The following is a 27996-nucleotide window of genomic DNA, read 5'->3' as shown; positions in this document are numbered from 1 at the left end:
ATCTCTCTCTCCCTCTCTCTCCCTCTCTCTCCCTCTGCTTAGTGATTCACAGTCACTCTTGCAGAGCCAGAATAATAAAATGCTGACCTCTCAAAGTGCTGCCAGTATCCCTGTCTCAGCATAGAAGGCTGGACAGCAAGAGAAGAGAGGGGAGGGGGAGATAGGAGAAGGGGGTGGAGGGGAGGGGGGTTATAGAAAAAAGAACTGGTGGGAGGGGATAGAAAAAAAGAGAAACGCCATTCTCGGGTTCCAACAGCAGGCTTTGCCTTGTAGAGGGCTCCAGCACTGCAACTCTGTGAAGGTAGGTCGGAGGCTGCTTCTCTCTCAACTGTGGGGATACCGTTGGCATGAGGGTGGCCCTTTCTCTAATCTCTCTCTCTCTCTCTGTGTCTGCTTGGGGCTAAGCTTTACCCAATGTGCATGTGTCTGTGTGTGAGAGACTGTGTCAGGGACAGAAAAGTTAGGGAGACGAGTTTGTGAATATAGTTTGACAGCATTAGAATTGAACGACTTTATAGCAGGTTCATTTCATCCATCATTGGGTTTATGTTGGTATTGCTTGAATACTTAACTTTGACTGTAGGAGTTGGTGTGTTGGTCTTCTAATTGCCTTGGATTATTTTGGCCACGACTTTAACAGTTGACAATTGGGCATTTCTAATGGGGGTTCAGTTCTCTGATGAAGGTTGACTGATCGAAAGCTCAGCCACAATTAAATACATTTGCATCTGACTGGAAGTATGCAGAGACTTGTTCCTGTTTCTCCTATGGGAGTCCAGTGAAACCCTAAGCTAAAGTATTGTCACTCAATTGAAGATATTTTTTTGGTATGCTGGGGTTAAATCATCTCATAGCTGTCCATCGCTCTACACTTTTGTGGTGTTGTCTCAGGGGATGGTAGATTTAAGGGGGCGTCCCTCACCCCCACCCCCACTCCCAACTAACTTCACTGCAACACATGACGTTTGAATAGCTGTGTTGGCTGGATCAAGTCGTCTTTAGGGCCAGTTGCGGCTGATTTGTGATAAAGTCTTTAAAACAGGCACAAAATGTGTGTATTCACCGTGGCTAACGATGTGGAGTTACGGCAGCTTAGAGACGCATGGAGCTGAATTACAATGTCCTTGTATTGCTGTAAAGATATACTGCTCAAAAAAATTAAGGGAACACTAAAATAACACATCCTAGATCTAAATGAATGAAATAATCTTATTAAACACTTTTTTCTTTACATAGTTGAATGTGCTGACAACAAAATCACACAAAAATAATCAATGGAAATCCAATTTATCAACCCATGGAGGTCTGGATTTGGAGTCACACTCAAAATTAAAGTGAAAAACCACACTACAGGCTGATCCAACTTTGATGTAATGTCCTTAAAACAAGTCAAAATGAGGCTCAGTAGTGTGTGTGGCCTCCACGTGCCTGTATGACCTCCCTACAACGCCTGGGCATGCTCCTGATGAGGTGGCGGATGGTCTCCTGAGGGATCTCCTCCCAGACCTGGACTAAAGCATCCGCCAACTCCTGGACAGTCTGTGGTGCAACGTGGCGTTGGTGGATGGAGCGAGACATGATGTCCCAGATGTGCTCAATTGGATTCAGGTCTGGGGAATGGGGGGGCCAGTCCATAGCATCAATGCCTTCCTCTTGCAGGAACTGCTGACACACTGTAGCCACATGAGGTCTAGCATTGTCTTGCATTAGGAGGAACCCAGGGCCAACCGCACCAGCATATGGTCTCATAAGGGGTCTGAGGATCTCATCTCGGTACCTAATGGCAGTCAGGCTACCTCTGGCGTGCACATGGAGGGCTGTGCGGCCCCCCAAAGAAATGCCACCCCACACCATGACTGACCCACTGCCAAACCGGTCATGCTGGAGGATGTTGCAGGCAGCAGAACGTTCTCCACGGCGTCTCCAGACTCTGTCACGTCTGTCACATGTGCTCAGTGTGAACCTGCTTCATCTGTGAAGAGCACAGGGCGCCAGTGGCGAATTTGCCAATCTTGGTGTTCTCTGGCAAATGCCAAACGTCCTGCACGGTGTTGGGCTGTAAGCACAACCCCCACCTGTGGATGTCGGGCCCTCATACCACCCTCATGGAGTCTGTTTCTGACCGTTTGAGCAGACACATGCACATTTGTGGCCTGCTGGAGGTCATTTTGAAGGGCTCTGGCAGTGCTCCTCCTGCTCCTCCTTGCACAAAGGTGGAGGTAGCGGTCCTGCTGCTGGGTTGTTGCCCTCCTATCGCCTCCTCCACGTCTCCTGATGTACTGGCCTGTCTCCTGGTAGCGCCTCCATGCTCTGGACACTACGCTGACAGACACAGCAAACCTTCTTGCCACAGCTCGCATTGATATGCCATCCTGGATGAGCTGCACTACCTGAGCCACTTGTGTGGGTTGTAGACTCCGTCTCATGCTACCACTAGAGTGAAAGCACCGCCAGCATTCAAAAGTGACCAAAACATCAGCCAGGAAGCATAAGAACTGAGAAGTGGTCTGTGGTCACCACCTGCAGAACCACACCTTTATTGGGGGTGTCTTGCTAATTGCCTATAATTTCCACCTGTTGTCTATTCCATTTGCACAACAGCATGTGACATTTATTGTTAATCAGTGTTGCTTCCTAAGTGGACAGTTTGATTTCACAGAAGTGTGATTGACTTGGAGTTACATTGTGTTGTTTAAGTGTTCCCTTTATTTTTTTGAGCAGTGTATATTCCCACCTATTAGATAGTTCTTACTATTTTCTGAACAGTTGCTTGTACTTCAAAAGCAATTCCGCTTGCATTCAGGCTATGAAAACTTCCATATTGATGTGTTGTCATCAAAACATTGTAGTTATGGTGAATGGCAAATACCATGGAAGCCAAGAACATATGTTCATACAATGTCGATGAGTACAGTTTCCTCAGCTAAATAAAAATATGAGCATTAAAATTTTTCAGGTACCTTTGCCTCTTTTTTTCCTCCTACAATTCAGTGGAACAACAACCCTTCCATGTTGGACAGTAGACGATATTCTCAGACACGTTGCTTTAAGTCCTCCAAGTGGAACTCCAGTGTGGGGTGAAGGCCGCAATCAAAGCCGGGAAAGATTTACACCGTTGGAAGTAGCTGACCTGTGAAGCTAAAATTAAGCTGCGGTTGATTTGGAATTTTACACAATATAATGTGAAATATTTTGACCTGTCAACTGGAGGAGTGACTCACTGCTTTGACACTTTGGGCCTTCTCTCTAACGATCTTTCCAGTATCACCCAAGTCATGTGGCTTGTCTGCACACTGTACGAACAGTTACTTTTGACTGTACAACAAGACAGTTGTTTTGTATGAGTTGTTGTAACTTTGTACCTCTCAAAGACTTGGACTTTGTAGGATATTGAACTTGGAGTGGACATCACCATACAGCTTATGGATGCTTAATTTGGTCCCAAGGCTCCACAAGCTTTTAGTGGACCTGCACAAAGTAGCTGAGATTACAAAGTGGGAGTGAGCGTTGTCAGAACCAGGTGACACTAGTGGAAAAAGCAGAGCCTCTCCAACACAACAGCATGTGACATCATGGCCACCATGCCATGCAGTTGATGGGAAAGTAATATAAAGCCATGATGAATATAGGGGGATGCACCAGTTTGGTGGTCCCCACTCCTCTCAACAGATGTGCTCTGAGTGGCTCTCTGTGCAGCCAGGTGTCAATTCTCTGAAGTTTTGATTGGCTGAACCAGAAGTCCATGGAGCGGCACAGGTCGCTGGGATTTTGCTAACCAACTCCTCAGATGGTTAGCGGCCACATCTAAGATAAAGCTGCTTGAAATGGTATGTTGTTTAGTAGTGTGTAGCGATTAAATAACTATCTTTACCAAGAGAATCTCTTAGCCAGGCATAACCCAGGTGCAGGGAATGGTTGAGACTCCAGATTGAAAGAAATGTCCAGCTGGCTTTGACAGGTTTCCTCAGATACTAGGTTGGTTGGTTCCCATAGGAACCCAATGAGAATACTATGGACAGGTGTGTGCGCACTACTTTCCAGTCTGATGTCTCCCGGAATATGAAACATGCTCATTAAATCCTGAATGCTGATTGGTTAAAAGCTAATTAAAATGGCACAATGAATCAAAACATGGCATTCTGCCTCTTGAACACTTATCAAGCACATTTGTCAGAAGGCTTTTTAAGGTTTCTGATAGAACACTTGTTGTGCTGAAACGGTATAGTCTCATTCATACACAGTAAAACCTGTGCACTTGGTAGTGTTGTATACTGAGGCAAGGACGTTGTAAAACTCAGTGATAGTTTATGCAGCCTATTTATTCAAACAAACCTCATGGGCTCAAGGGCTTTGATGCAGTTGAATCAGGAGTTTCATGTTTGCCCCATTGTGTTACACCTGAATGTAGCTCAATAAAGTTGTAAGTTTGTCCTCATCTGTCCATACAAATGAGAAAAGGAGAAAGCTGTGCTGCTTTTGCATCCAGTCAAGTCCAAGTTGTTCCTGCAATGTGCAAGAGAACAAACAAAATGCCAATGCTTCTCGGCACTACGTCTTCATCAGGGAAAGACATACATTTAATGGTACATAGAGTTGTTTGCTCCATAATTACGTCCATATTTTTACACACTCAGCTGTTTGATCCAATGTTTGTGTCATTGGCTTAACACATTAGAGCTGCACTGTGCTGACGAGGTGTCCCCTCCACTGAACACAAACATGCATGGGCACATGCCGTCGTCACACACAAACACTTCACACACTTGAAGTTATTATACGCACACTTTGCAGTATTTCTGTGGTAATGGTATGTTTTACTGTAATTCTATGACGACATGGCAACACACACGTGTAAACAGGCACACATGCGCACACACACACACACACACAAAGGGTATTGTCATCACCACAGCATTATTTACAGGTAGACTAAGCATTCTGTGAATGCAGTCTATTCGTTAGTCACAAGATGTGTGTGTGGCCACTAATAATGTTTGACATTGTAACTTGATCTAGGGCTGCAAAGCACACCACTGTTACCTTTGCAGAAAGGAGCAAGGTTAGACACCATAACAATCAGCTGCTAATGGACTTGTTCAACACTCAGGACAGTGATTTCCTATTGATGGATGAATTAGGTTTTCTGTTATTGACTTGGGGTGTTAAATTGCCAATCACTGACTTGAGCTTGTCAGTAACCCTTAAATAGCTCTCATAGAACTGTTTCGGTTTCAATGGTAGACTTACGGTTCCTCACATAAAGGTCCAATTTTGTGTTTTATTTACCATGTAAGTGGTCAGGGTCAATTCTGAAAACATTTCCTAAAAAGACTAATATGGAATGTGGATTTAAAATTTAAAATATAAATGGCTTTGACCCTACTCTTGATAGGTGCGTTACTCATACCTATGAGTCACCTGTTTTGCCAGAGGTATACACAGTATGATATTGCTGTTGTATTTCTTCCACTGAGTGCCAAGGCTTTGTGTTTGTTTCATGGTTGAGCTCATCTCTCGCTTGAAACTGACCTCCGATCTGTGTTGTCTCTATCTGGGCTTGTCCACCGGTGGGTGTAGAGGGAATACGGGTGGGGCCGCTAGCGGGTGTCAGCCAGTGATAAATAAGGGAACACACCCCTCTGCTCCGCTATCCTCGCCTCTGTAACTCTAAACCCCCAAGCTCACCACATTGGAACTAAGAATAGCAAAGAACCTGCACTCTCTCTCCCTCTCCTTCATGTTTTCTTTCCTTCTCCCTCGCTCTCCCCCTCTCCCCTTTGAATCCATAGCTTCAGTTCTATAGGAGTGTGTTCATTTCAGTTCAGTTTCCGGAGGAAAAAGGAGTGCTCAGTTAAAATGTTGCAGTGTTTGTGCATTGTAGCAGTACTTATTTGTGCATTCATGTGTACCGCAGGGTTCTCCAGTGAAATGTGTGTTGATCACTGGAAATACAGTTATTATTACCATCATACCCTCACAGAGGCAACACTTGGGACTGGCAACAATAATACTCAATGGAGATCATACGTTGCTCATGAGACACAGTCCATGAAAATAGTTGGTGTGCTTAAGTCCTAGCTACCCAGGTTCTGTCACACTGGCTAGTCCTAACAGGACACCAACACATAGTATCCTTCACTATTATTATCTGAGAGGCCAAATCTGTCAAGAGCTGTCCAATCTGTATCCCTGTCTCACAAGTGCATCCTCTCCTTTCTCCTGCTTCTCCCCACAGACAGTTCCCTGCTCAACCCCAGGGGTGTGTGGTGTGTTTGTGACCCTAGCTAGGAGCCCAGCCAGCCTGCAGACATGTCGAAAAGCGACCCCCGGGACATCGACGAGGATGCCATCCTCAAAGGGATGAGCCCTGAGGAGATAGATGCGCTGGAGTATGAGCTGCTGGAGATGGACCCAGAGGTACTGAGGGCCCCAGCGGGCCCCTGGTGACAAAAAAAGAGAATTAATTGTAGAAAAGATACCTCCAGTACACAATATATGAGAATGGGGGAAGCCTTTAGGACTCAAAGACTAAGGAATGCACAAGGCTCATAGTATAATAATAATAATATGCCATTTAGCAGATGCTTTCCATCCAAACGCGACTTACAGTCATCCATGCATACATTTTACATGTGGGTGGCCCTGGAACCAAACCCACAATCCTGGCGTACCTTGCACAACAGATTCACTGATACACACAGAACACAATCCCCATGTTATCTTGTTCTCTGACATTGTAAGACTTACTTAGGAATTTCCTGGGGGATTACGTAGCTTTATACTGTAGTCATAAATCGTATAAATCCATTTTCCAAAATAAAAAAAACCACAGTCTCACACAACCAGTTACTAGAACCCCAGAGGATTCAGAACGCTTTGTACAATGTCCACATGCCCTCTGACCCCTACTGTTTCTGTCCCAGAATGCCATCCTGCCAGCCGGGTACCGCCAGCGTGACCAGACCAAGAAGAGCCCAACGGGGGTGTTTGACCGTGACGCCCTGCTGGATCACTTAGAGAAAACAGCTCTGGAGCACGAGGACAGAGACGACCTGGTGCCCTTTACTGGCGAGAAGAAAGGTCCGGTACACTACACTACTGAACAACACTATTGACTCCACTACTCCACACTACACCGGGGGGGCTCTTACATGAGTGGCTTTTGGGCCCCGACCCACAGTTTCAGAACCACTGCTTTAAACTGAAAAACAATCCAATGTTTTGAACTTCATAAATAAGTAATGGTAAGTGATGACTTAAAAGTGTAATTTTAGCGGTTTGTGTAACATTGATATGGAAATGAGATTTATACAATAGAAAATGTAGTTTATTGGATTTTATTCACAAAGACCATATAAACCAGGGTTTTCTTAGTGTTTTCAGAAACAATCCCAATATTTGTTTTTACCAAAACACAGACAAATCCACTGTAAGGGGCATATTACAGTCATGGCATTTTTTTTATAGTCTCAAAGAATGTTATATGATACAAGATACATACTGAGAGACAAAGATTTTCCCCTCGACTGTACCAAACAAACACGTGTGCTATACAGTCTGCTAATGACCCCTTGGATACTAGTTGCCCTGACAGTCCCTTTGTATGTGTGCCTTTCTCTCTCCTTCTTCTCTCTCTCTCTCTGTCCCTCTCCAGGGAGAGCGTTTGTTCCTAAGGAGGGCCATGGAAAGATCCCCGACCATGAGCAGATCACCCTGGAGCCTGAGCTGGAGGAGGCTCTGAAGAACGCCACAGACGCTGAGATGTGTGACATCGCAGGTGAGAATCTATCATTTTTTTAAACATTGTTTGTCATTTAGCAGACGCTCTTGTCCAGAGTGATTTACAGGAGCATTTAGGGTTAAGTGCCTTGCTCAAAGGCACATCATCTGATTTTTCACCTATTCAGCTCAGGGATTCCAACCAGCTACCCTTCGGTTACCTGGCCCAACCGCTAGGCTACCTGCCGGCCTATCCCCCTCTGTCCTTCACATTGAAACAATGTGATGTTGCCCAATACTCCCAGACAGTATTAGATAGAACATTGTGGCCCCGCCCACCTTAGGGGAAAACAGCCCATGGTTTCCTTGGTTACCCCATTGGCTCACAGCCAGCCCTGTGTATTGGGACCCAATTGTTTACAGTGACCCTGGCCTATTTTATTATTTTGTGATAGACCCATATTATTCCATTGCTCATTGATCCATAGTATTATTGTTCCAGTGCTTCACAGACCCACTCCCACACATAGAGACATGTAGACATGGGATGTGGGACATGGCATGGGGGGGCTCCAATTCCATGCGCTCAGCAGCAACACGAAAATAAGCTGGCCTAGAGCCACCAAAAGAAGGGAGGAATGGGGGGAGGGAGTCAAAGACTTGTCTGTTGGGTAAAGCTAGTATATCAATTTATACCAAACAAGAGGTAACCTTGTTTTAAAGGTAATTAATTGAATCAACAAGTTTTCATTTATTTCATGTTTACCCCAATGGAGATGTGAAATGAGTTCAGTTCAGCTTGAACATGCGTTCCACAGATATTTTGGTCTCATGCGGTCAACACTTACAGTACCAACCCAATTTGTTGGTTGTTTTTACACTCACACTGTGCTTGCTTCATAACAACGCCGAACAAGGACTTCATCATTTACTGCATCTGTGCTCTCTGACATTGTTTCAAAACAACAAAGTTATTTATGGTTCAATTTGATATAGGCGATTTTCACCCAAAAAACACACAGTACATTTTTTGTCTCCAAATGATATCTAATTCGATGAGAATTCACACCTCAGCCTCTTTTAAGCTACACAACCATATGAGACCATAACACCCTTATGCATATATCATTCATAGTATGGCCCAGAACAAACAGTGTTTATCACAATAGTTAAATCCCCCATCCGTATCCACCCACTGTGCAGGGGATCCAGGCCTGCCTCAGTCCGAGAGGCAGGCCTCCCAACTGCTTTTCCTTTAATGGCAGAGCCACAGCCACAGAGCATAGGCGTCTGGAAAGTGACAGTGGAACTGTATGTCCACATAGATTAGCCTGTCATTAACCCCCTCATTGAGAACACAGTTTTGACCCTGGAGGGAGTCCAGATGAGGATTAAACTTTCGTTAGCCTCTGTCACTCTTTTGTTTGGGGCTGGATCTGATTCCACAATAGTATAGCTGCCTGGCCGGCTCCACCAGCAGAAAGGGAGGGAGACCTCAGTCAGTAGAGATTTAATTGATGCTTTTTACTCTTAATAATACTGATGGTATTTTGGGAATAGTTGTTATTATTGAGAGGCTGGGTTGTACTGTAAAGCTACTGTAGAGTCAAGCCGGGTGACATTGGTGCATTTTGCACCAGACCAGCTGTCTCTGGATCCCTCTCTCCTCACAAGGCCTTCCCTCCCATAATTCCCAGCCTGCCCCAGGTCAGAGCCCGGGGGCAGGGGCCGGTGGGGGTTTGCTGTCACAGCAGTTGGTGTGTGACACAGTTTGGTGGCGAGGGGCCGTCTGTAATGAGACTGGGAGAGGCATTCAAAGTGCTGCCCTCTACTGGAGATTTGAGCAAAGCCACAGCAGCACCAGTCTATATTTTTAGGAGCCCATTGTTCTACGTCCTACGTCCCATCTTGTAAGATTAGCAGTGCTGACCTAACTCACCCGCATATTTGGAATTCAAAGCACTCGTCCCCAGGGCATGGCGTCAAACTGAACAATACAATGGCCTCTATGTCTATGTATGCATCTAAATGAGAGGCCGAATAACCATTCATTACGTGTTGGTCCATTTTCAGTTAGAATAACATTGCGCTTGGTGTGTCTGCATGGCTCGCATTAATGTTTGGTGTCATAACGTCCTTAGGGCCTGGAGGCACTGAGATTAGAGACAGGGACTGCAGCTCTCTCTGTAAGAACTGAGGAAAGGCTACAATGTCCTTATCTGGTCAAGCAGACACACAGAGTAGGCATGTGCATAACATGGTAAATACTGTACCTAGTATTCTCATGATACAATGTACTGCACAGTGTTGGGTGTATACTGTAAACGTACAATTTAGTTGTTGAAATAGATACACCTCTCTATGTGAAGATATGTAGAGTATAATTGAGATTGGTAGACCTGCCTGTCAAAACAATGCCCTCATAAATAATTGCGGTCACATACACTCTCAGTTTAGTTATAATGAAGGCCTTGTGATTACTTACTGGGACAATAACATGCTAAAGGTCTCAGCTGATAGCTACCATTAATTATGTTGAACTGAGGAAAGATTACTGGATGGTGAATGAGAGTTACAGATATATAAATCAGTCCCATTTCTTTGCAGCTATTCTGGGAATGTACACACTGATGAGCAACAAGCAGTACTACGACGCCTTGGGCACCACTGGTACCATCGCGAACACAGAGGGCATCAACAGTACGTATGAAGAGGTTGACCAGCAGAGCAGAACATACCTACTATGGTATTCAGTATATTACATGTTTAGGAAATTCTTACACTAACCTGTGATACTCTGGTGCTTTTAGGTGTAGTAAAACCAGATGCATTCAAGATCTTCCCAGAAGAGCCCCCCAACCCCACAAACGTGGAGGAAACCCTTCAGCTGATCCAGAACAATGACAGCAGCCTGTTTGATGTCAACCTCAACAACATCAAGGTGAAGCCAGTGGGCTTTAGATCCTACGGTCTGAACGTACAGTGACCAATTCTACAATGGAGGATGAGATCCCTTGATGGTAGCGTGTAGCCTCGTGTGTTATGGCGTACTGAGTCAGCATAAAGTGATTGGCGTCTGTCTGTCCTGTAGGACATTCCCATCCCAACACTGAAAGAGATCTTTGAGGCGATGAAGGGCAACACTCATGTGGAGTTTCTGAGCATTGCCGCTACCCGTAGCAACGACCCCGTGGCCTATGTGAGTACATCCTTCTCCCGCAGACTAGCCACAAAGAATTCTCATTTTCACATCCTTATTGTAATTTTCACCTGTTACTAATGAATGTGACTCTAGTAACATAAGTGTGGATGTTTGTGAACCAGGCTGTTGCTGAGATGCTCCAGGAGAACACCACTCTGCACAGTCTTAACATCGAGTCCAACTTCATCACCTGCGAGGGCATGAATGCCATCGTCAAGGCCATGGCCAACAACAACACATTGACCGAGATCAAGATCGACAACCAGGTCAGACACCCATACAGAAAGTATGCTGTAGTATGAATACATACATTTAGATAGTGCTACATACTGTATGCTGTATAAACCAACTGAATATAAAACAAATTCCTTATGAGTTCCTCAAGAGACATGAAAAGACTTTGGAGAGAGAAAAAACGATGATAAACTTATAACAAGATAATGCTGTGATTGTATTGTGTGGTTATGGGGTTATTGAAGTCCTTTTCATCCTTTAACCCACCCTACTCCTAGAGACAGAAACTGGGGGACTCCTGTGAGATGGAGATTGCCACCATGTTGGAGAACAACTCCAGCATCGTAAAGATCGGCTACCACTTCACCCAGCAGGGGCCTCGGGCTAGAGCAGCCATCGCAATCACCAGGAACAATGACATGAGTGAGTGTCTGGAGAATGCATGCATACTGTCAATCATTTTATTTCAGTTGTGCTTCATCTGACATGGTCAATGTTAAAGCGCTTGACATTCTTCCTGTTAGGGGTTTTGTGACGAGGCTGTCATAATACCCTCAAAGTGTCTATAATTCTGAGATAATGACAGATTACATTTCAGTTCATGTTTAGTTGTTCTAGGTGTTCTGCATGTTCTACCTGTTACTGACGTAGTTCAGCTTTCGGTTGACCATTGATAATGTACTCTGGCTGACTCATATCGTTCCTTTTCTTTCTCTATCCAGTTCGTCAACAGAGAGTAAGATGAGACGAGAGTGGAGCAACAAGATAGGCTCACGTCTTGAGAGCACAATCAACTCAGCCCCTTGGACCTAACAACTCTAAAAACTGCCATTGACAGCTTTGCGCTAGCTTTGTCAATGGTGCGCAACAAACCTTTACAACCCCTCTGTGCCTCATCACATGTCCGGGTGTTCATTTCTGTGTCCAAGTATTTCATTTACCACAGCTTTTTGTAGACCATTGAATTCATCATAAAAGAATACATAGGTCACATCGTTGTAAAGTGTTGTTTATGCTTCTAGAATACGCCATGATAATACTCCAAAAATGGAGGTGATAAAACTCCTACATGGTAGTGGTGCTATATTTAGGAAAATAAAATCTGTAAATACTTTCAATAAACGTTTAAATAATTGTTTTAATGGGCTGAATGTGATATTTTTGCCATTTCATCACATCATGTGAACATACATAATATTCATAATGTCTATGGTTCAAAATTCAGAGCTGACACAAGGTACAAGATAAAAGCAGATACAAGAGTACACTGAGTGCACCGAGATCATGAGAATCGTAACTACTCAATACCTCATTGAGCCCGCCGGATCGCCCCAACCCCAACCTATTTTTACCCCCCTCTATTGGGTATGTAACCTAGTCCTCTGGGCTTGAGTAACCCTGCTCAGAATATACCAACTTTTAAAGGGTCTGAAGGGGAGGGGGCACCCATATGCAGCCAAGGAGATTCATGAACCCTCACCAAACAGCTGCTAACCTCTGAGGACTTTCACAGCATTGGAGTGGCTCCATTTTCCATGTACACATTCATTTTATACCTGTATTAAGCAATGCGTTTTGATTATCATGCTCAATTTAAGCAACCTTCAGAATTTCTTGTAAAGAAATGGCACAGGGACCAGGCTTGTGATGACTTAAGGTCAGTATTTCCATACATGTTTTTTCCTGGGGTTATTTATTCCCCTTTGATCATTCAGCCACAGTAAAATACATGTGTATTTATAGTTATGTAGGGTACCATGCAAGGTATTTAGTGACTGACCTGGTATAAAGTTCTAAGTTAAGTGGTGCTTTATTTTACTCCCTTGTATCTGGGTTATTCAAACAGACATTGTTAGCACTGGAGGACAGTTGTTTTGTTTAGTCATCTAAAAGTACAAGTAACATGATAGAATCAACATGACTTATTGCATTGACAATTTAACTCCATAACATCATCAGTCTTGATGACACATAAGACAGTTGAGCTCCTGTGTCGATGCAGTCAACAAACATTCCAAACGTCTTGTGGCAGTCACGCAATGAGCTCACAAATAATGATCAGGTACTCAGTTTGCCTCATTTTAAAGTAACCCACGTTAAGTCCGCATGCTCCCTTTCTCGAGGGAGGGGGGTTATCCAATATATAGAGTGGTCTTGGGGTGAGCCACAAATGAGAACCTTCTGAAGAATGTTAACCGGTGGTTACACTACCAAGATTAGCAGTAATATTGTCCTATCTGCTGATGATTAATGGTAAGCTCACAGCTTAGCCTTTAACAGGGGCGGTGTTGGACCTAAATAAAATGGGCGAACGGAATAACACAAAGGGTGCAGAGAATCATCCCCCTTCCCACCCCTCGCAGGGTGACAACAGTTAAAGCATTGTCTCAAGCACCAATGCGTCTACCCTGAGATAGGGTAAACAAAGGAAGCATGGAGGCAGTTCAAGATGTTCTAGTGCTGCTCTTATAGTGTTGTCATTACCGCAACAGAGTGCCATTCATAATTGTTGAGTCAACAGATGTATGTTCAAATGGGATCTTTGTGTCAGCGGCAGGGTTTGAGGAAAGGGCTAGGGATTGTGGGAAGGTGGTGGTGTTGAGGTCTGGTCACTGCTGCTCATCTGGTCAGCCCTCTGTTGAGTCAGTGGGGGGAGAGGATGGGAGAGAAGAGGGTTCCTCTTCATCTGATTCAAACTCCACATTCTCATCCTTTACCCACTGGCCACTCCTGTCCTGCAGCCATCCTGCACTGAGGCAGAAAGTGAAAGAGCGAGGTGGTAGAAAAGTTAAGATGCCATACTGAACTGTAGGTGGTGGACTTACATTACTGCAGCCTTCACATTTGAAAAACAACTCAATGGAATAACGATGTCACACTACCCTGCTAATGTTCACATGGGGAAAGGCAAGTTTAATAAACTATTCAAAACAACACTTAAAATATGCATGAAGCCAGTGAGAAATTTGAATCAACTGACAAATGCAGATTAGCGGGGACGCTGAATGAGAGTCAAGACTTTATAGGTACACAGTACCTTTTCAATTTAAGGTAATGCTCATCCTTTGAGCTGTCATAGGTTCCGACTCCTGGGTCACCGTTGGCTGAGACTCCTTACACACTTCCTTATTTCTCCCGATTGGACACGATCCCCGATTGACTAGTGAGGATGAATGGCAATGAACAAAAGGGTTAGCGGTGGAGACCAATCATTATAGATTTGTAATATGATAATGTTATTTACAATAAATCTAGACTTTACCTGCGGTATTACTGTTGGAACTGGGTAATGACATGATGTCTTATCATCGTCTCCACTGACATTTGATGTGGTGGTGATAGTCTTGTGCTGGAGGGGCTGATGTCACTGGAATGGAACACAGTCTGGAATGGAACACAGTCTGGAATGGAACACAATCCGGAATGGAACACAGTCCGGAATGGAACACAGTCCGGAATGGAACACAGTCCGGAACTAGTACTTAGTAATGGAAATACATTTTTAAAAAGATCAATGAAAATGTGATTGTAATAATGTGTAGGGTACTACTCACAATAACATATCACTTTCAGCATAGAGTACCTGGTCTTTTTGTGCCAACTGTTGTATGGCACAGTCTTCAGTAAGGCGTGGTGGGTGAGTTTACGTGTCTGTGTCAACAGGGGGGCAGAACTAGAGCTGCAAAATCTGGATCCCTACAAATCAGCTGGGCTAGATAATCTGGACCCTCTCTTTCTAAAATTATTTGCTGAAATTGTTGCAACCCCTATTACTAGCCTGTTCAACCTCTCTTTTGTATTGTCTGAGATCCCCAAAGACTGGAAAGCTGCCGCAGTCATCCCCCTCTTCAAAGGGGGAGACACTCTAGACCCAAACTGTTATTGACCTATATCCATCCTGCCCTGCCTTTCTAAAATCTTCGAAAGCCAAGTTAACAAACAGATCACCGACCATTTCGAATCCCACCGTACCTTCTTCACTATGCAATCTGGTTTCCGAGCTGGTCATGGGTGCACCTCAGCCACGCTCAAGGTCCTAAACAATATCATAACCGCCATCGATAAAAGACAGTACTGTGCTGCCGTCTTCATCGACCTGGCCAAGACTTTCGACTCTGTCAATCACCGCATTCTTATCGGCAGACTCAATAGCCTTGGTTTCTCAAATGACTGCCTCGCCTGGTTCACCAACTACTTCTCAGATAGAGTTCAGTGTGTCAAATTGGAGGGCCTGTTGTCCGGACCTCTGGCAGTCTCTATGGGGGTGCCACAGGGTTCAATTCTCGGGCCGACTCTTTCCTCTGTATATATCAATGATGTCGCTAGATGCTGGTGATTCTCTGATCCACCTCTACGCAGACGACACCATTCTGTATACATCTGGCCTTTCTTTGGACACTGTTAACAAACCTCCAAATGAGCTTCAATGCCATACAACACTCCTTCCGTGGCCTCCAACTGCTTTTAAATGCTAGTAAAACTAAATGCATGCTATTCAACTGATTGCTGCCCGCACCCGCCCGCCCGACTAACATCACTACTCTGGACGGTTCTGACCTAGAATATGTGCACAACTACAAATACCTAGGTGTCTGGTTAGACTGTAAACTCTCCTTCCAGACTCACATTAAGCATCTCCAATCCAAAATCTAGAATCGGCTTCCTATTTCACAACAAAGCCTCCTTCACTCATGCTGCCAAACATACCCTGGTAAAACTGACTATCCTACCGATCCTTGACGTTGGCGATGTCATTTAGAAAATAGCCTCCAACACTCTACTCAGCAAATTGGATGTAGTCTATCACAGTGCCATCCATTTTGTCACCAAAGCCCCCATATACTACCCACCACTGCGACCTGTATGCTCTCGTCGGCTGGACCTCGCTTCATATTCGTCACCAAACCCACAGGCTACAGGTCATCTATAAGTCTTTGCTAGCTAAAGCCCTGCCTTATCTCAGCTCACTGGTCACCATAGCAACACCCACCCATAGCACACGGTCCCGCAGGTATATTTCACTGGTCATCCCCAAAGCCAACACTTCCTTTGGCCGCCTTTCCTTCCAGTTCTCTGCTGCCAATGACTGGAACGAATTGTAAAAATCACTGAAGCTGGAGACTTATATCTCCCTCTCTAACTTCAAGCATCAGCTGTCAGATCAGCTTACCGATCACTGTACCTGTACACAGCCAATCTGTAAATAGCACACCCAACTACCTTATCCCCATATATTATTCATCTTCTTGTTCTTTTGCACCCCAGTATCTCTACTTGCACATCATCATCTGCACATCTATCACTCCAGTGTTAATGCTAAATTGTCATTGTTTCGCCTCTATGGCCTATTTATTGCCTTACCGCCCTAATCTTCCACATTTGCACACACTGTACATAGATTTTTCTATTGTGTTATTGACTGTACGTTTGTTTATGTGTAACTCTGTGTTGTTGTTTTTGTCGCACTGCTTTGCTTTATCTTGGCCAGGTCACAGTTGTAAATGAGAACTTGTTCTCAACTGGCCTACCAGGTTAAATAAAGGTGAAATAAAAATAGTAATGTCTGCAGTTTTCGGTTTGGCTATTTGTTTCAAGCGTATTAGTCTATAAATAAATCTCTTTGCCAAAATTCTCTCTTTGCCAAAATTCGTAATCTCTCCCATGTCTTATTTGAATGTTTATTGCTTGCCTACATTTTCCTCCCTCCTCTATTTTAATATAACACACATACATTAATTGTTCATTTCAGTTGCCTATCCTGACCTGAAGTTTGTTCTATATAAAGTATTTGACTCAGCTGTGTGCCACAGAAACTATTTGACTCTAGCCAAAAATGATGGAATTTTGGGAGGGGGGGGAAGAGTTCTGGCAGGGGAGTGATTTTCGGCACAACAGGTACTTCACCAAGGCTGTCTCACCCTCTGGAATGAAATTGGACAGGATATCTACAACACGCCGTTTCTGGGAAATAAACAATTAACGTTAACTAACTAGCTAGTTAATAATAAACAGTTAAAATGACAAACGTGTCCGTTTCGCATGTAGCTAGCAAGCTAAAGTACAAATAGATTTCTGTGTAAGTAACAACTAGTAAGACGGCTCGCCTTGAGGATATTCAATTGACTCTGATCATTGCCCTCTATATTAAACGACATTTAGATTAATAGGTTTAGCTAAATATATTTGTTAGTTTAAGGTTCTTATTTGCGAATCGCTAGCTAGCTACTGGAAACATCTTTAAAACCGTTTGTAATCTAGCTACTTCCTGCTTTCAGTGAGGGATTATGGGACTTGGTCATACCACGGCAGCCATGGAAACTGACAGCTGACTGAATCCATTTTTCCTATGGCAAGTTTTTGTTTAGAAGCTAACTAACTAGCTAGTCGACGAGATAAGGTAAACTAGCTACATGCACTTAAACTCATGTTATTATTAGCTAGCTACCACCTCCCTACAATAACGATGATACAGGTTTTCTAGCTGTATAATCGCATGGTAGGCAATTTAGCTAGCTGGCAAACTATAGTAACTACTATAGCCAGTAACGTAAACTGGTTTACGTTAGCTAACGTTATTGCTAACTTAGCAAGTCAAGAGGGGGGCTAGATAACTAACAGCAGTTAGCTTACCAGTTGTAAGCTCAACCATGTTCCACGGGGAACGGGCTCCTCTTTCAACGGGTGGAGCCGGTATTCTCCCCGTTAACCGCACGAGGTCATACGGCAGTCTTGTACAATCCAACCTTTCTCCGGTACGACAGAGACGAATTGAACACCAAGTTCAGCCAGGAGAGACGTTGCAAGGACTCGCGTTGAAATATGGAGTATCTGTGAGTAGCTAGACATTGGCATTGCCATTCTTCCAAAATGTTTGAGTATTTGAAATGTTGCTCCAGCAGACAGCCTGTCAAGGAGGAGTTTTTACTGCATGACAACTTAAATGGGCAATTTGTGGACTTATGCTATGGTGATAACTTTGTTTACCTTCATAAACCCACATCTTCTGCAATTTTCTCTTTTTAACAGATGGAACAAATCAAAAGAGCAAATAGACTGTACACGAATGACTCAATATTCCTAAAGAAGTATCTTTCTATCCCTGTGCTGTCAGACTACAACAGTGATGCTAATATTGGGGTAGATGTGACTGAGGAGTACTCAGGCCAGGTACAGGACAGTACAATCAAAAAAGGCTCTACTCAAAATGGGAAGTCAGTGAACAACTCTGAAAAGACACAAGAAGAAGGCACATCAGAAATTTCTCCAATGAATTTCTTGAAAAGAATGGATCGTATGATCAGCCAGTCCAAGCAAGCAGCTGTGAAAAGATGCCAAGAGGGAGAGGAACGGTAAATTCACCCAGATAACTTCATACCATATTATTCTGTCCTGTTATAAACTAGTGGTCAGTGTAGTTTATGATGCACTATGCAAAAATCGCTCCATCATTTTCTAGTTGCAAAAAATCTAATAGGTTGCCTAATTTCAGTTGTTGACAAAACAAGCAAGTATAGTGTGGAGAATCAATGTACCATCGAAACCGCTGTGAAATGCCTTTTTGATAACCCAAAATATTGTTTTCAGCTGTTTGAAGATGGTGTACAAAACCGAAAGAAAAAATATGCAAAAACTAACTTAAGAAAAGGAAGCATAGAAATATCTCACATATAGACTTGCTTTCAATGAGAATGACAGATCAATAACACACATTTCTATGTGTAATTGGTCGGTCGCCCAAAAATTACATATTGCAGCTTTAACTTTGATGAAATGCTAATATCCATTTAAACAAGTAGGGTGTCAATGTGATGATGTCATGACATCAGTAGCATGTTATTAGGTCAAGGGTTCCGAAACTTTTTTGGCCCTCGACCCCATTTTGAAATAAAAAAAATTGTGCCACATCACCATGTAAAAAAAGGTTAGGTAATCAACGGCCAATGTTTCCCTTTTAAATTGTGGCTAAGACAGTCTATTACAAATCAGTCTGACAGTACTTTTGACAGTATTTCAATCTGAAGGAAGTATGGTTTGAAGTGACAGAAATGCAACAGAAAGGTATTGGGAAGTTCAGAAGATGATCAGGCAATATTTTTGTATGATCTTCTGTGTAAAAAAAGTCTGATTTAGTTCCTGGTCTTGTCCACTCTATTAATTATTCCAATGCAGCTTTGTGGTCATTCTAGAAGGAAACAAAGTCTTGTCTTTGAGTGATGAGGTCATAACGTTTTGAAGCTTAAACAGTTCAAAAGATGGAGACATATTTGTAGGAAGAAAACAGAAATTGTTCTGTTTATTGCATCAAGTGGCAACCGCAATTTAAACAAATGTATTTGCTTTTTTCTCGCGACCCCATAGTTTGGGAAACACTGTATTATGTGCTTAGCTCTTCATATAATGCTTGATTTTGTCAAGGTTCTGTTTATTTCACCTGTTCGGGTTTTCCATCACAGTTTGACATCTTTGGAAGCAGCTTCTACCAGCAAGACAACAGACCGTCGATTTACAAGGTCAAACAGTGCCACGGTCGTCACCTCTCCCAGAATGCATCAGCAAACCATACTTGGTGCAGTGCCGCTCACCATCACTAAATGCACCAAGAAACTGAGAGAAAGAGAGGATGAGATCTTTGAGTTGTGATTTCATTGCTTCTGTCAGGCAGATCATGGGACACATGGTACTAATGCAAAAATCAAAGGGATTGACGTCCAAGCTAATCAGGCATTACAGATTTAGGCAAGTTCTTATTTTCACTGATGAGTAACTTGCTGCTCTATGGACTTGGTAGTTGAAAGTTGGTCGTTAGCACTGTTGATATAATTGTTTTGCTGGGAGGGTGAGTTTCATTTTGACATATAAGAATACTCCTTATTAGGCAAGTAATTTACTACTACCAAGTTATTTAAAGTTGTAGTACATTGATTACGTATTATATATTTGCCATGTCCAGAACAGCACTGTCTGGTTGTCCGTTTACTACATAAAACGAGAGTCAGAATGTGGTACTTTGAGTTGTGTTTGTATGTTAGTGTGATCATGTAACTATCCAAGTTATGTTTGGTCACAGGCGCTAGATCATGTGAGTTATGCTACCTTGTTGTGTCTTATGCAATTTCAGAAATGTGAAAAATATGCAAGTCTTGGAGAACAATAGAAGTTGAGTCTAAAAAATGTATTTATTATTGAAACCAATGTGAGTTGGTATAGCCTAGTCTTCATTGGGTGTTTGTTACAATTATGCAATGATGTACATATTTATTTTTAGAAGAATACTGAGCATTGCACTTTCATTTTCTAATCTTGGCACTAGGTTGTAGTCAGTGGTAAGGTTACCTTGGTATTTCATTTAATTTTGCCAACCAACTGTATTGTTACAGTACTGAATTAGCCATACTCAATCAAAGTGAGGAACTTGTTGTTTCTCCTTGCTATTTCAACGAAAGGCAAAATTATATTCCTCTGGTATGGTTTCCTTTTTGTTTCACACTGTAAACTTTTCTGCTGTATAAATAAATCCAAAGGTGTAGTTTCGAAGTACAAAATATATTTTATTTTGCCTTAGTTATTTCAGAAGCATCTGGCCTGGTTACTGGTTTTTATATGTGATGTTACTGTTAATTCACTAGTTTGTCCCTTTTTTACCCAGGTATTTCCTTTTAGCTAACCACCTACAGTACCAGTCAAAAGATTGGACACATCTACTCATTCCAGGGTTTTTCATTATTTATTATTTTTTACATTGTGGAATAATAGTGAAGACATAAAAACTATGAAAGAACACACATGGAATCATGTAGTAACCAAAAAAGAGTTAAACAAATCAAAATATATTCTATATTTGAGATTCTTCAAAGTAGCCACCCTTTGCCTTGATGACAGCGTTGCACACTCTTGGCATTCTCTCAACCAGCTTCATGAGGTAGTCAACTGGAATGCATTTCAATTAACAGGTGTACCTGTTAAAAATGTATTTCTGGAATTTCTTTCCTTAATGCGTTTGAGCCAGTCAATGGACATAGACTGGTGGAAATCTGTCCTTTGGTCTGATAAGTCCAAATTTGAGATTTTTGCTTCCTACTGCCATGTCTTTGTGAGATGCAGAGTAGCTGAGCGGATGATCTCCGCATGTGTGGTTCCCACCGTGTAGCATATCGGGGGTGGTGTGATGGTGTGGGGGTGCTTTGTTGGTGACACTGTCGTGATTTATTTAGAATTCAAGGCACACTTAACCAGCATGCCTACCAAAGCATTCTGTAGCGATACACCATCCCATCTGGTTTCCGCTTAGTGGGACTATCATTTGTTTTTCAACAGGACCATGACCCAACACACCTCCAGGCTGTGTAAGGACTATTTGACCAAGAAGGAGAGTGATGGAGTGCTACCTCAGATGACCTGGCCTCCACAATCACATGACCTCAACCCAATTGAGATGGTTTGTGTTGAGTTGGACCGCAGAGTGAAGGAAAAGCAGCAAACAAGTGCTCAGCATATGTGGGAACTCCTTCAAGACTGTTGGAAAATCATTCCTCAGGAAGCTGGTTGAGAGAATGCCAAGTGTGCAAAGGGTGGCTACTTTGAAGAATCTAAAATATATAATTTGTTTAACACTTGTTTTTGATTCCATATGTATTATTTCATAGTTATGATGCCTTCAATGTTATTCTACAATGTAGAAAATAGTAAAAATAAAGAAAAACCCTTGAATAAGTAGGTGTGTCCAAACCTTTTACTGGTACTGTAGGTACACATTGCTGTCAATGTATTGATAAATTGCACATATTGTACATTTAATAACATTGTACATTTAATAACATTAACTAAAGATGTGAAGTCAATATATTCACAAATAGACAATAAAAAAGGCACTAATTTACAAGGTGTTTATTTTTTTCCAATCCTATGATGTACAAGGCCCAAATGATTTTTTCGCCAGTTCTTAAATATTCCAATCCAGTTTCTCTTTAGGCCTTATAAAATGACTGTCTTGTATCTCCACAATAAATGTGCACTGTTTTTGTAAATAAGCTTTAATATTTTCTTCGATACATGCAGTACTGAGTCATTGCCAGCTAGACCACTAGATGGTAGTACTCTTCTTATATTTCACCGCTTGCTTTTAACCCTTGTTTTCATTCTGTCAGTCAGTATTGTGCAGTCCTTGAGGTTTATCTTTCCCTATACAGTACATAATATGGCGAGCGAGAGAGAAAAAAATACATAAAAACTAGAATAGTAAATGAGTATGTGAAACCTTGGACGGAAATTCCACTGTATAAAATCAGGTGGTTGACACAATCTTAACCTAATCCTGACTTTCCAGGAACTCCATTCGTGGAGACACAATTCATCAGGAGACATTAACTTTACATCATCCTGCATATTCTCATATTTTTTCACTCTGGGCAGTACCCTTTTTGGAAAATAACAGATCAGTGAGTGACTACATCAAGTAAATCTTGGGTCACAAATCTCGGCAGTTCTCATTTGGAGCATGGACACTTCCTGTCCTTCCACAGTCCTCTCTTGAGTTCTAAGCAGACCCCTTCAAGCAGATCTCCCAGTGTCTCTCTCACAGTCATAGACTTGCTCACACTCTCATAACGTCCCCTCCTCTAGCAGACGGTTGAGGCCGGTGCAGATTTTGTTGAGGTTGGGTTTAAATGGTCCATCAGGGTTGTACAGCTGGGTCAGAAGCTGTGGATCGGAGTAATGGTTGAATACGTGGTTGATGCGACCATGAGATTTGGCCGTGAGGTGGGAGTCGACTAGCTTCAACAACAGATCTCTGCATCCTGTCAGGATCTCCGACATTACTGTCTTGTCAAAGGTGAACTCCACCTGAACAAGAAGGTGTGGGAAATAGAGATCGGATAACAATGTTGTTATTATGTTGTCATTGTCTTATCTGTTTTCATAGAGAATGATGAGCCGTTAATGCATAGAGGTCTATGATCAATTAACTCACTGAATCATTATAGAGTTATGCAAGATGCCGGCATGTTTACCTCATAGAAGCTGATGGCTGTCATGGCTCCTTGATGTAGTTTCTTCTTGAAGTCCTGGGCCAGACTCAGCTCCTCTGGGCTGAAACGGTTGTGTCTGAACAGCATGCCAATCTTCAACGCTATCTTGATCAGGTCCTTCACCACCTTCTGGGCCTCTGAGCGGTTGCCTGAATACTCTTTGGAAACACGGTAGAGCTCGTCCAGGATCTCACTGCTGGTGTCGTCTATGAACATATGGACCACAGACTTGTTGGCCATGTGGCTGAGGATCTTCTTCTGGGCCTGCATGGCCATATCCTTGGAGTTGAACGACTCCATCCTTACCTGGGGGTTGGGAGAGAGAAGTGAGCAGAGATAGCTTATGTTATTTCTAACTCATAGCTCAGCCGTGCCACAGGAGCTCCCTCAGTTCAGTTTTCTGGGTGTTTTGTTTTCGTATCACAGAGCATCCAACTGAGACATACATTAGGCCCAGGGGATGTTCCATGGGTAATACCCATGGTGGAAAAAGTACCCAATTTTCATACTTGAGTAAAAGTAAAGATACCTTAATAGAAAATGACTCAAGTGAAAGTCACCCAGTAAAATACTACTTGAGTAAAAGTCTACAAGTATTTGGTTTTCAAAAGTATCAAAAGTAAATGTAATTGCTAAAATATACTTAAGTATCAAAAGTAAAAGTATAAATCATTTTAAATTCCTTAAATAAAGCTAACCAGACGGCATCAATTTCTTGTTTTTTAAATTTACAACTAGCCAGGGGCATGGTCCAACACTCAAACATAATTTACAAACTAAGCATGTATTTTGGGGAGTCCGCCAAATCAGAGGCAGTAGGGATTACCAGGGATGTTCTCTTGATAAGTGTGTGAATTAGACAATTTTCCTGTCCTGCTAAGCATTCAAAATGTAATGAGTACTTTTGGTTGTCAGGGAAAATATATGGAGTAAAATGTACATACTTTTATTTAGGATTGTAGTGAAATAAAACTTGTCAAAAATATTACTAGTAAAGTACAAGTAGCACAAAAAAATACTTAATTAGTACTTTCAAGTATTTTTACTTAAGTACTTTACACCACTGGGTAATACCCACCGAGGCTACAGCCTCTCCCCACACTGTGTCCCTGTCAGGGGAGTGAAGATACAGAGAGCTAACCCTCATGGGAGGACATGAGTGTACCTACATCACGTAAACACACACAACTGTTGCACCACACACCAGCAGCTTTGTCATGCAGCTGTGTTGCAGGTTCATTTGATGTATTCAATATCATATTAACACAGTAGGTTCCATGGTACACCTATGGAATTGGGCCTAACCTACATGTAACACATAGTCTAATGCTCAGAAGGTACCAGTTTTTAGTATAAGCCTTTATACATGGATGAAATAGATAATTATTTGTGTATCTTTACATTGTGGCCACATCATTTCGACATCATTTTCAACATTGTAAAAATGGGTATGAACTATGTATAAAAGGTTACGCAATTCCTACCATTGGTTTCTGTTACATGTTGAGAGCATACACAATCATCCTGTGGTTATAATTTCAGGGCTGAATCCCCACTTAAGGCCTGTGTGGACAAGTATGTGTGAGAGGCAGGTAGACTGCATAGCTCAGGCAGGTTTCTACAAGTGCTCCTAGATTGCATCAGAACAGGGGAATGGAGCAAGTCGTGGCCCTAGACCCAATGGCTATCCCATAGGAAAAAATATTTTTGGTTACAGGTAGAACCCTTTGGCGTTCCATGTAGAACCCTCTGTGGAAAGGGTTCTACCTGAAACCAAAAGGGTTCTTCAAAGGGTTCTCCTATAGGGGCAGCCAAAGAGCCCTTTTAGGTTATAGAAAGCACTTTTTTCCCCAAGAGTGTATATTTACTGTCTTGGAATCCTCCCTTAGGCAAAAGGTCTTACATTGAGGTATCCTTTAAGTGGCAACAAGGCCTTCACACATATGGGTCTTTTTAAATTGCTTCAGGGCCTTTATTCACAAAGAGTCTCAAAGTCCTGATCTAGGATCAGTTTAAGCTTTTGGATAATAATGAAAAATATTATATTGACAGACAGGAAATGGTCCTACATCAGCACTCCTATTCTGAAAGGCTTTATGAATACGGGTCCAGGTGTGTGTGTACTCGAAGCATGCGTGCGTGATCCTAATGATAGTCGTCTATCTGACTCACAATTGATGCAGTAAGCACTGAATGCCAGTGACATTTCCACCAATAAATCAAATGATCCTGACGTACTAATAGGCATACCTCGCTAATAGCCTATGTTCCATAATCAGCAAACACACATCTCCCATATGACATCCCACTGGGTTTTTATTACATGCATATCCAGTGTCACATTTGTAATGGTACGCTCCAGTACAAAGCCTCCGCTCTCTGCGGGAACATTCATTAGATTAATTTCCCTTAACGATGATAATGGAAGTGGAACAGCATGATAGCTATTTCAGATTCACTCTCAATCTCATTCCAGTGCAGAAAAGCCCAGTGTGGATTGAGAGACGTGCGCACCCATCAGCCATGTAGCCTCCCTCCAGAAATATGTAGCCACAGCTGGAGACAGCTGGCTCTTTGGCTGGGCTTAAAGGAAAGTTCACTCTGTTTATTTAACTAGTCTGCTAAGGGTCACTTGTTTACAGTAATAAATACGATTTTTTGTCTTCATGCGATAGCCCAGAGTACAATAAAAAACACTCTCCTGTAATGGACAGCACAGGGCAGACTGATAATGCTTTTTATGTTTACACAGTTCATGTGGAGTACAGCAACAATGACTATGTACACATTTAGAGAGCACTCAAGAAGGTCAATTTGAGTTGCTATCCATTAGGCTATGGATGGAAGAGCACTAACTTCTCCTATAACAAAAGGAATCAATTTTATGAAACCAGACATTAGTACATTTTCAGGAATTGGAAAAGCCAAGCAATGCGGGTCTTCCATGACTCCAGTGTTAGGAGGGCAGGTTGTGTGGATCAAGAAGAGCTGTGCTGACTGACTTGGAGATAGTGATCGCTGATTGTAAGATTATGCGCGGGGTGGGAGAGGTAAATATTTAGCATTCCGTAGATGACTGCTGAGGGTGTGTGTGTACGAGTGTGTGTGTGTACCCACAGGGCTTAGCAGGGGAATTGGGGAGTCCCTTCCACTTCCCTGGACAGAACGTGACTTCTACTGCTGCTATTATAAAACACCAGGTCAAGCAGACATGTTCCACTAACACTAGCCCTATAGGCTTATGTCACCAGACTTGAGTGGTATTATGGGGCATTGAGGCCTCCCAGTTACTATAGTGTCTATTCAGAAGGGCGAAATGTTCAGGGTATTTCAGATAGAAATATATCATATAGGATGGACATGACTTTTAATCATATGAAACAGAGAATATGTGCAGTTCTACCACCTCATTGAACACACTCCTGGTGCCATTATCCTGAGCTCAGGTCCAGGCCTTTCTTTTCAATAGAGGACCTCACAAAGTGCGGAACTGTCCAGTTTTTCTCTCAGCATTTAGTTGGTATGGGTTTCTAAATCAGGCTATGTCCCGTGTGTGTGCAGGTTCAGCATGTGGCACAATAAGGGACCAAAAACTGGCATCACAACAGTATTGCTTCATTAACAATGATGTTGGACTGAATGCTTGCTGTTTGATGCTGGCAGTTTCTCATTCAAAAGTGTTCATACAGTATGATTTTTGCACATGTTTTGTCAGTCTTGTAACATTTCTCAAAGTCTTTGAGGAGTTGTTGTTCAAGACTGACACACAACTCTGCTGGCTTATTAGGGAAGCGAAACAGAGCAGTTAGTTTGTGGTGACCAATTTTTATTTTTACTCCTTACTGTCTGTCCAACACATTGATGTGTCATTTCCATGTCTTTGTCTTTCGCTCTGACTGGCTCTCTGGCACTCGCAATTTGTGTAGGCTAGTAGAGGAAAAGAAAGTCCACAGCTTGTTTGATTGTGCAAGCTACACCAGGCACAGATGGTTTCTCTCCTCAGTTATACAGCTGTCTGTCAGGACTGGGTTCCGTTTGTACCTGTTCCAGCATGACTCTGAGTGTACGTACATATACGTCTCCCAAGTCGAGTGTAACTTAGAAAAGTATCGAAGAGGAATTCACACATGATCTTATTTGGTCCTTCAGTACCACCTTCCTTCTCACTTTATCCATATAGGTCTAAACTGTTTTTAAAGATGTAACAAAAAACGACAAGCTCGCTATAATAATAACACAAGTGTTATATTTGCAAGAGTGTACGTTATTTCTGTCAAAGGTAGAGCTATCTGTGCATAGAAAAGACATGGTTGAGTTGTTATCAGATAGAGAAAGCCCTGAGAGTCTTCTTACCTGTGTGTGTGTGAGAGAGTCCCCCTCCCTCCTTCGTGTCAAACGTCTCAGTCCCCAGGGCACGTGGTTCAGGTTGTCAGCATTGAGCACTCGTTAATGGAATCCCTTCATCTTACCAGGTGAAAATAAAATAAAATCCCTCTGTGTCGCATCTATCTGTGCTGCTCGCCACCGTCTCAAGATACATTTCAGTTGTACTTCCTTGAGGAACTAAATTGCTATGACACACCCCTTAGTGTGTTTCTATCTCTCTCCTTCTCTCTTTTGTATTTCCTTCTAAAATTCAAATGAAAACTTTTGTTCCTCTTCAAACTACAGTATCTCTCTCTTGCTTTCATCCCTCTTCATACTTTATCAGTCTCCCTGTTTCTTTTTGTTTCTCTCTCTCTCTCTCTCTCTCTCTCTCTCTCTCTCTTTCTCTCTCTATCTCTCTCTATCTGCTGACAGTGGGCCTCTGCTTGT

General features: G+C 42.6%; 3 protein-coding genes and 1 long non-coding RNA gene across 9 annotated transcripts; 2 read left to right on the top strand and 2 right to left on the bottom strand.

Annotated features, from left to right (window-relative positions):
• The first annotated feature begins 152 nt into the window (after nucleotides 1-152).
• Nucleotides 153-12297, top strand: LOC106580917 (tropomodulin-4). The gene is made up of 10 exons (XM_014162467.3): nucleotides 153-301; nucleotides 6236-6417; nucleotides 6924-7080; nucleotides 7655-7777; nucleotides 10327-10419; nucleotides 10530-10660; nucleotides 10811-10918; nucleotides 11044-11187; nucleotides 11434-11578; nucleotides 11878-12297. Exons 2-10 carry the CDS (start codon nucleotides 6310-6312, stop codon nucleotides 11898-11900), a joined length of 1032 nt encoding a protein of 343 aa, XP_014017942.1. The 5' UTR covers nucleotides 153-301; nucleotides 6236-6309; the 3' UTR covers nucleotides 11901-12297.
• Nucleotides 12276-17935, bottom strand: LOC106580925 (uncharacterized). Of its 5 annotated transcripts, none has more exons than XR_001322992.3 (5): nucleotides 17786-17911; nucleotides 14710-14806; nucleotides 14418-14539; nucleotides 14193-14315; nucleotides 12276-13906 (listed from the first exon to the last, which is right to left on the bottom strand). It is a non-coding gene; the product is annotated as an uncharacterized LOC106580925 (long non-coding RNA). The 5 variants fall into 5 exon arrangements; XR_001322997.3 differs by having other exon boundaries at nucleotides 14418-14522; XR_001322988.3 differs by lacking the exon at nucleotides 14710-14806 and having other exon boundaries at nucleotides 17786-17935.
• Nucleotides 17715-22034, top strand: LOC106580919 (lysM and putative peptidoglycan-binding domain-containing protein 1). 2 transcript variants are annotated; one of them, XM_082962322.1, is made up of 3 exons: nucleotides 17715-17985; nucleotides 18182-18504; nucleotides 21470-22034. In XM_082962322.1, exons 1-3 carry the CDS (start codon nucleotides 17803-17805, stop codon nucleotides 21699-21701), a joined length of 738 nt encoding a protein of 245 aa, XP_082818448.1. In that variant the 5' UTR covers nucleotides 17715-17802; the 3' UTR covers nucleotides 21702-22034. The 2 variants fall into 2 exon arrangements, with proteins under 2 accessions (XP_082818448.1, XP_014017954.2); XM_014162479.3 differs by lacking the exon at nucleotides 21470-22034 and adding an exon at nucleotides 19609-20681.
• On the bottom strand, nucleotides 22025-27996 carry LOC106580940 (tumor necrosis factor, alpha-induced protein 8-like protein 2 B). The gene is made up of 3 exons (XM_014162530.3): nucleotides 27535-27996; nucleotides 23164-23487; nucleotides 22025-22996 (listed from the first exon to the last, which is right to left on the bottom strand). The coding sequence occupies exons 2-3, from the start codon at nucleotides 23479-23481 to the stop codon at nucleotides 22754-22756; spliced, it is 561 nt and encodes a 186-aa protein (XP_014018005.1). The 5' UTR covers nucleotides 23482-23487; nucleotides 27535-27996; the 3' UTR covers nucleotides 22025-22753.

The sequence above is a fragment of the Salmo salar genome, chromosome 02 (genome assembly GCF_965601325.2).
Source record: "Salmo salar chromosome 02, fSalSal1, whole genome shotgun sequence".
NCBI classification, from domain to species: Eukaryota; Metazoa; Chordata; class Actinopteri; order Salmoniformes; family Salmonidae; genus Salmo; species Salmo salar.
Note: the sequence above shows the minus strand (reverse complement) of the source record. Positions and strands in the feature narration are given on the sequence as shown.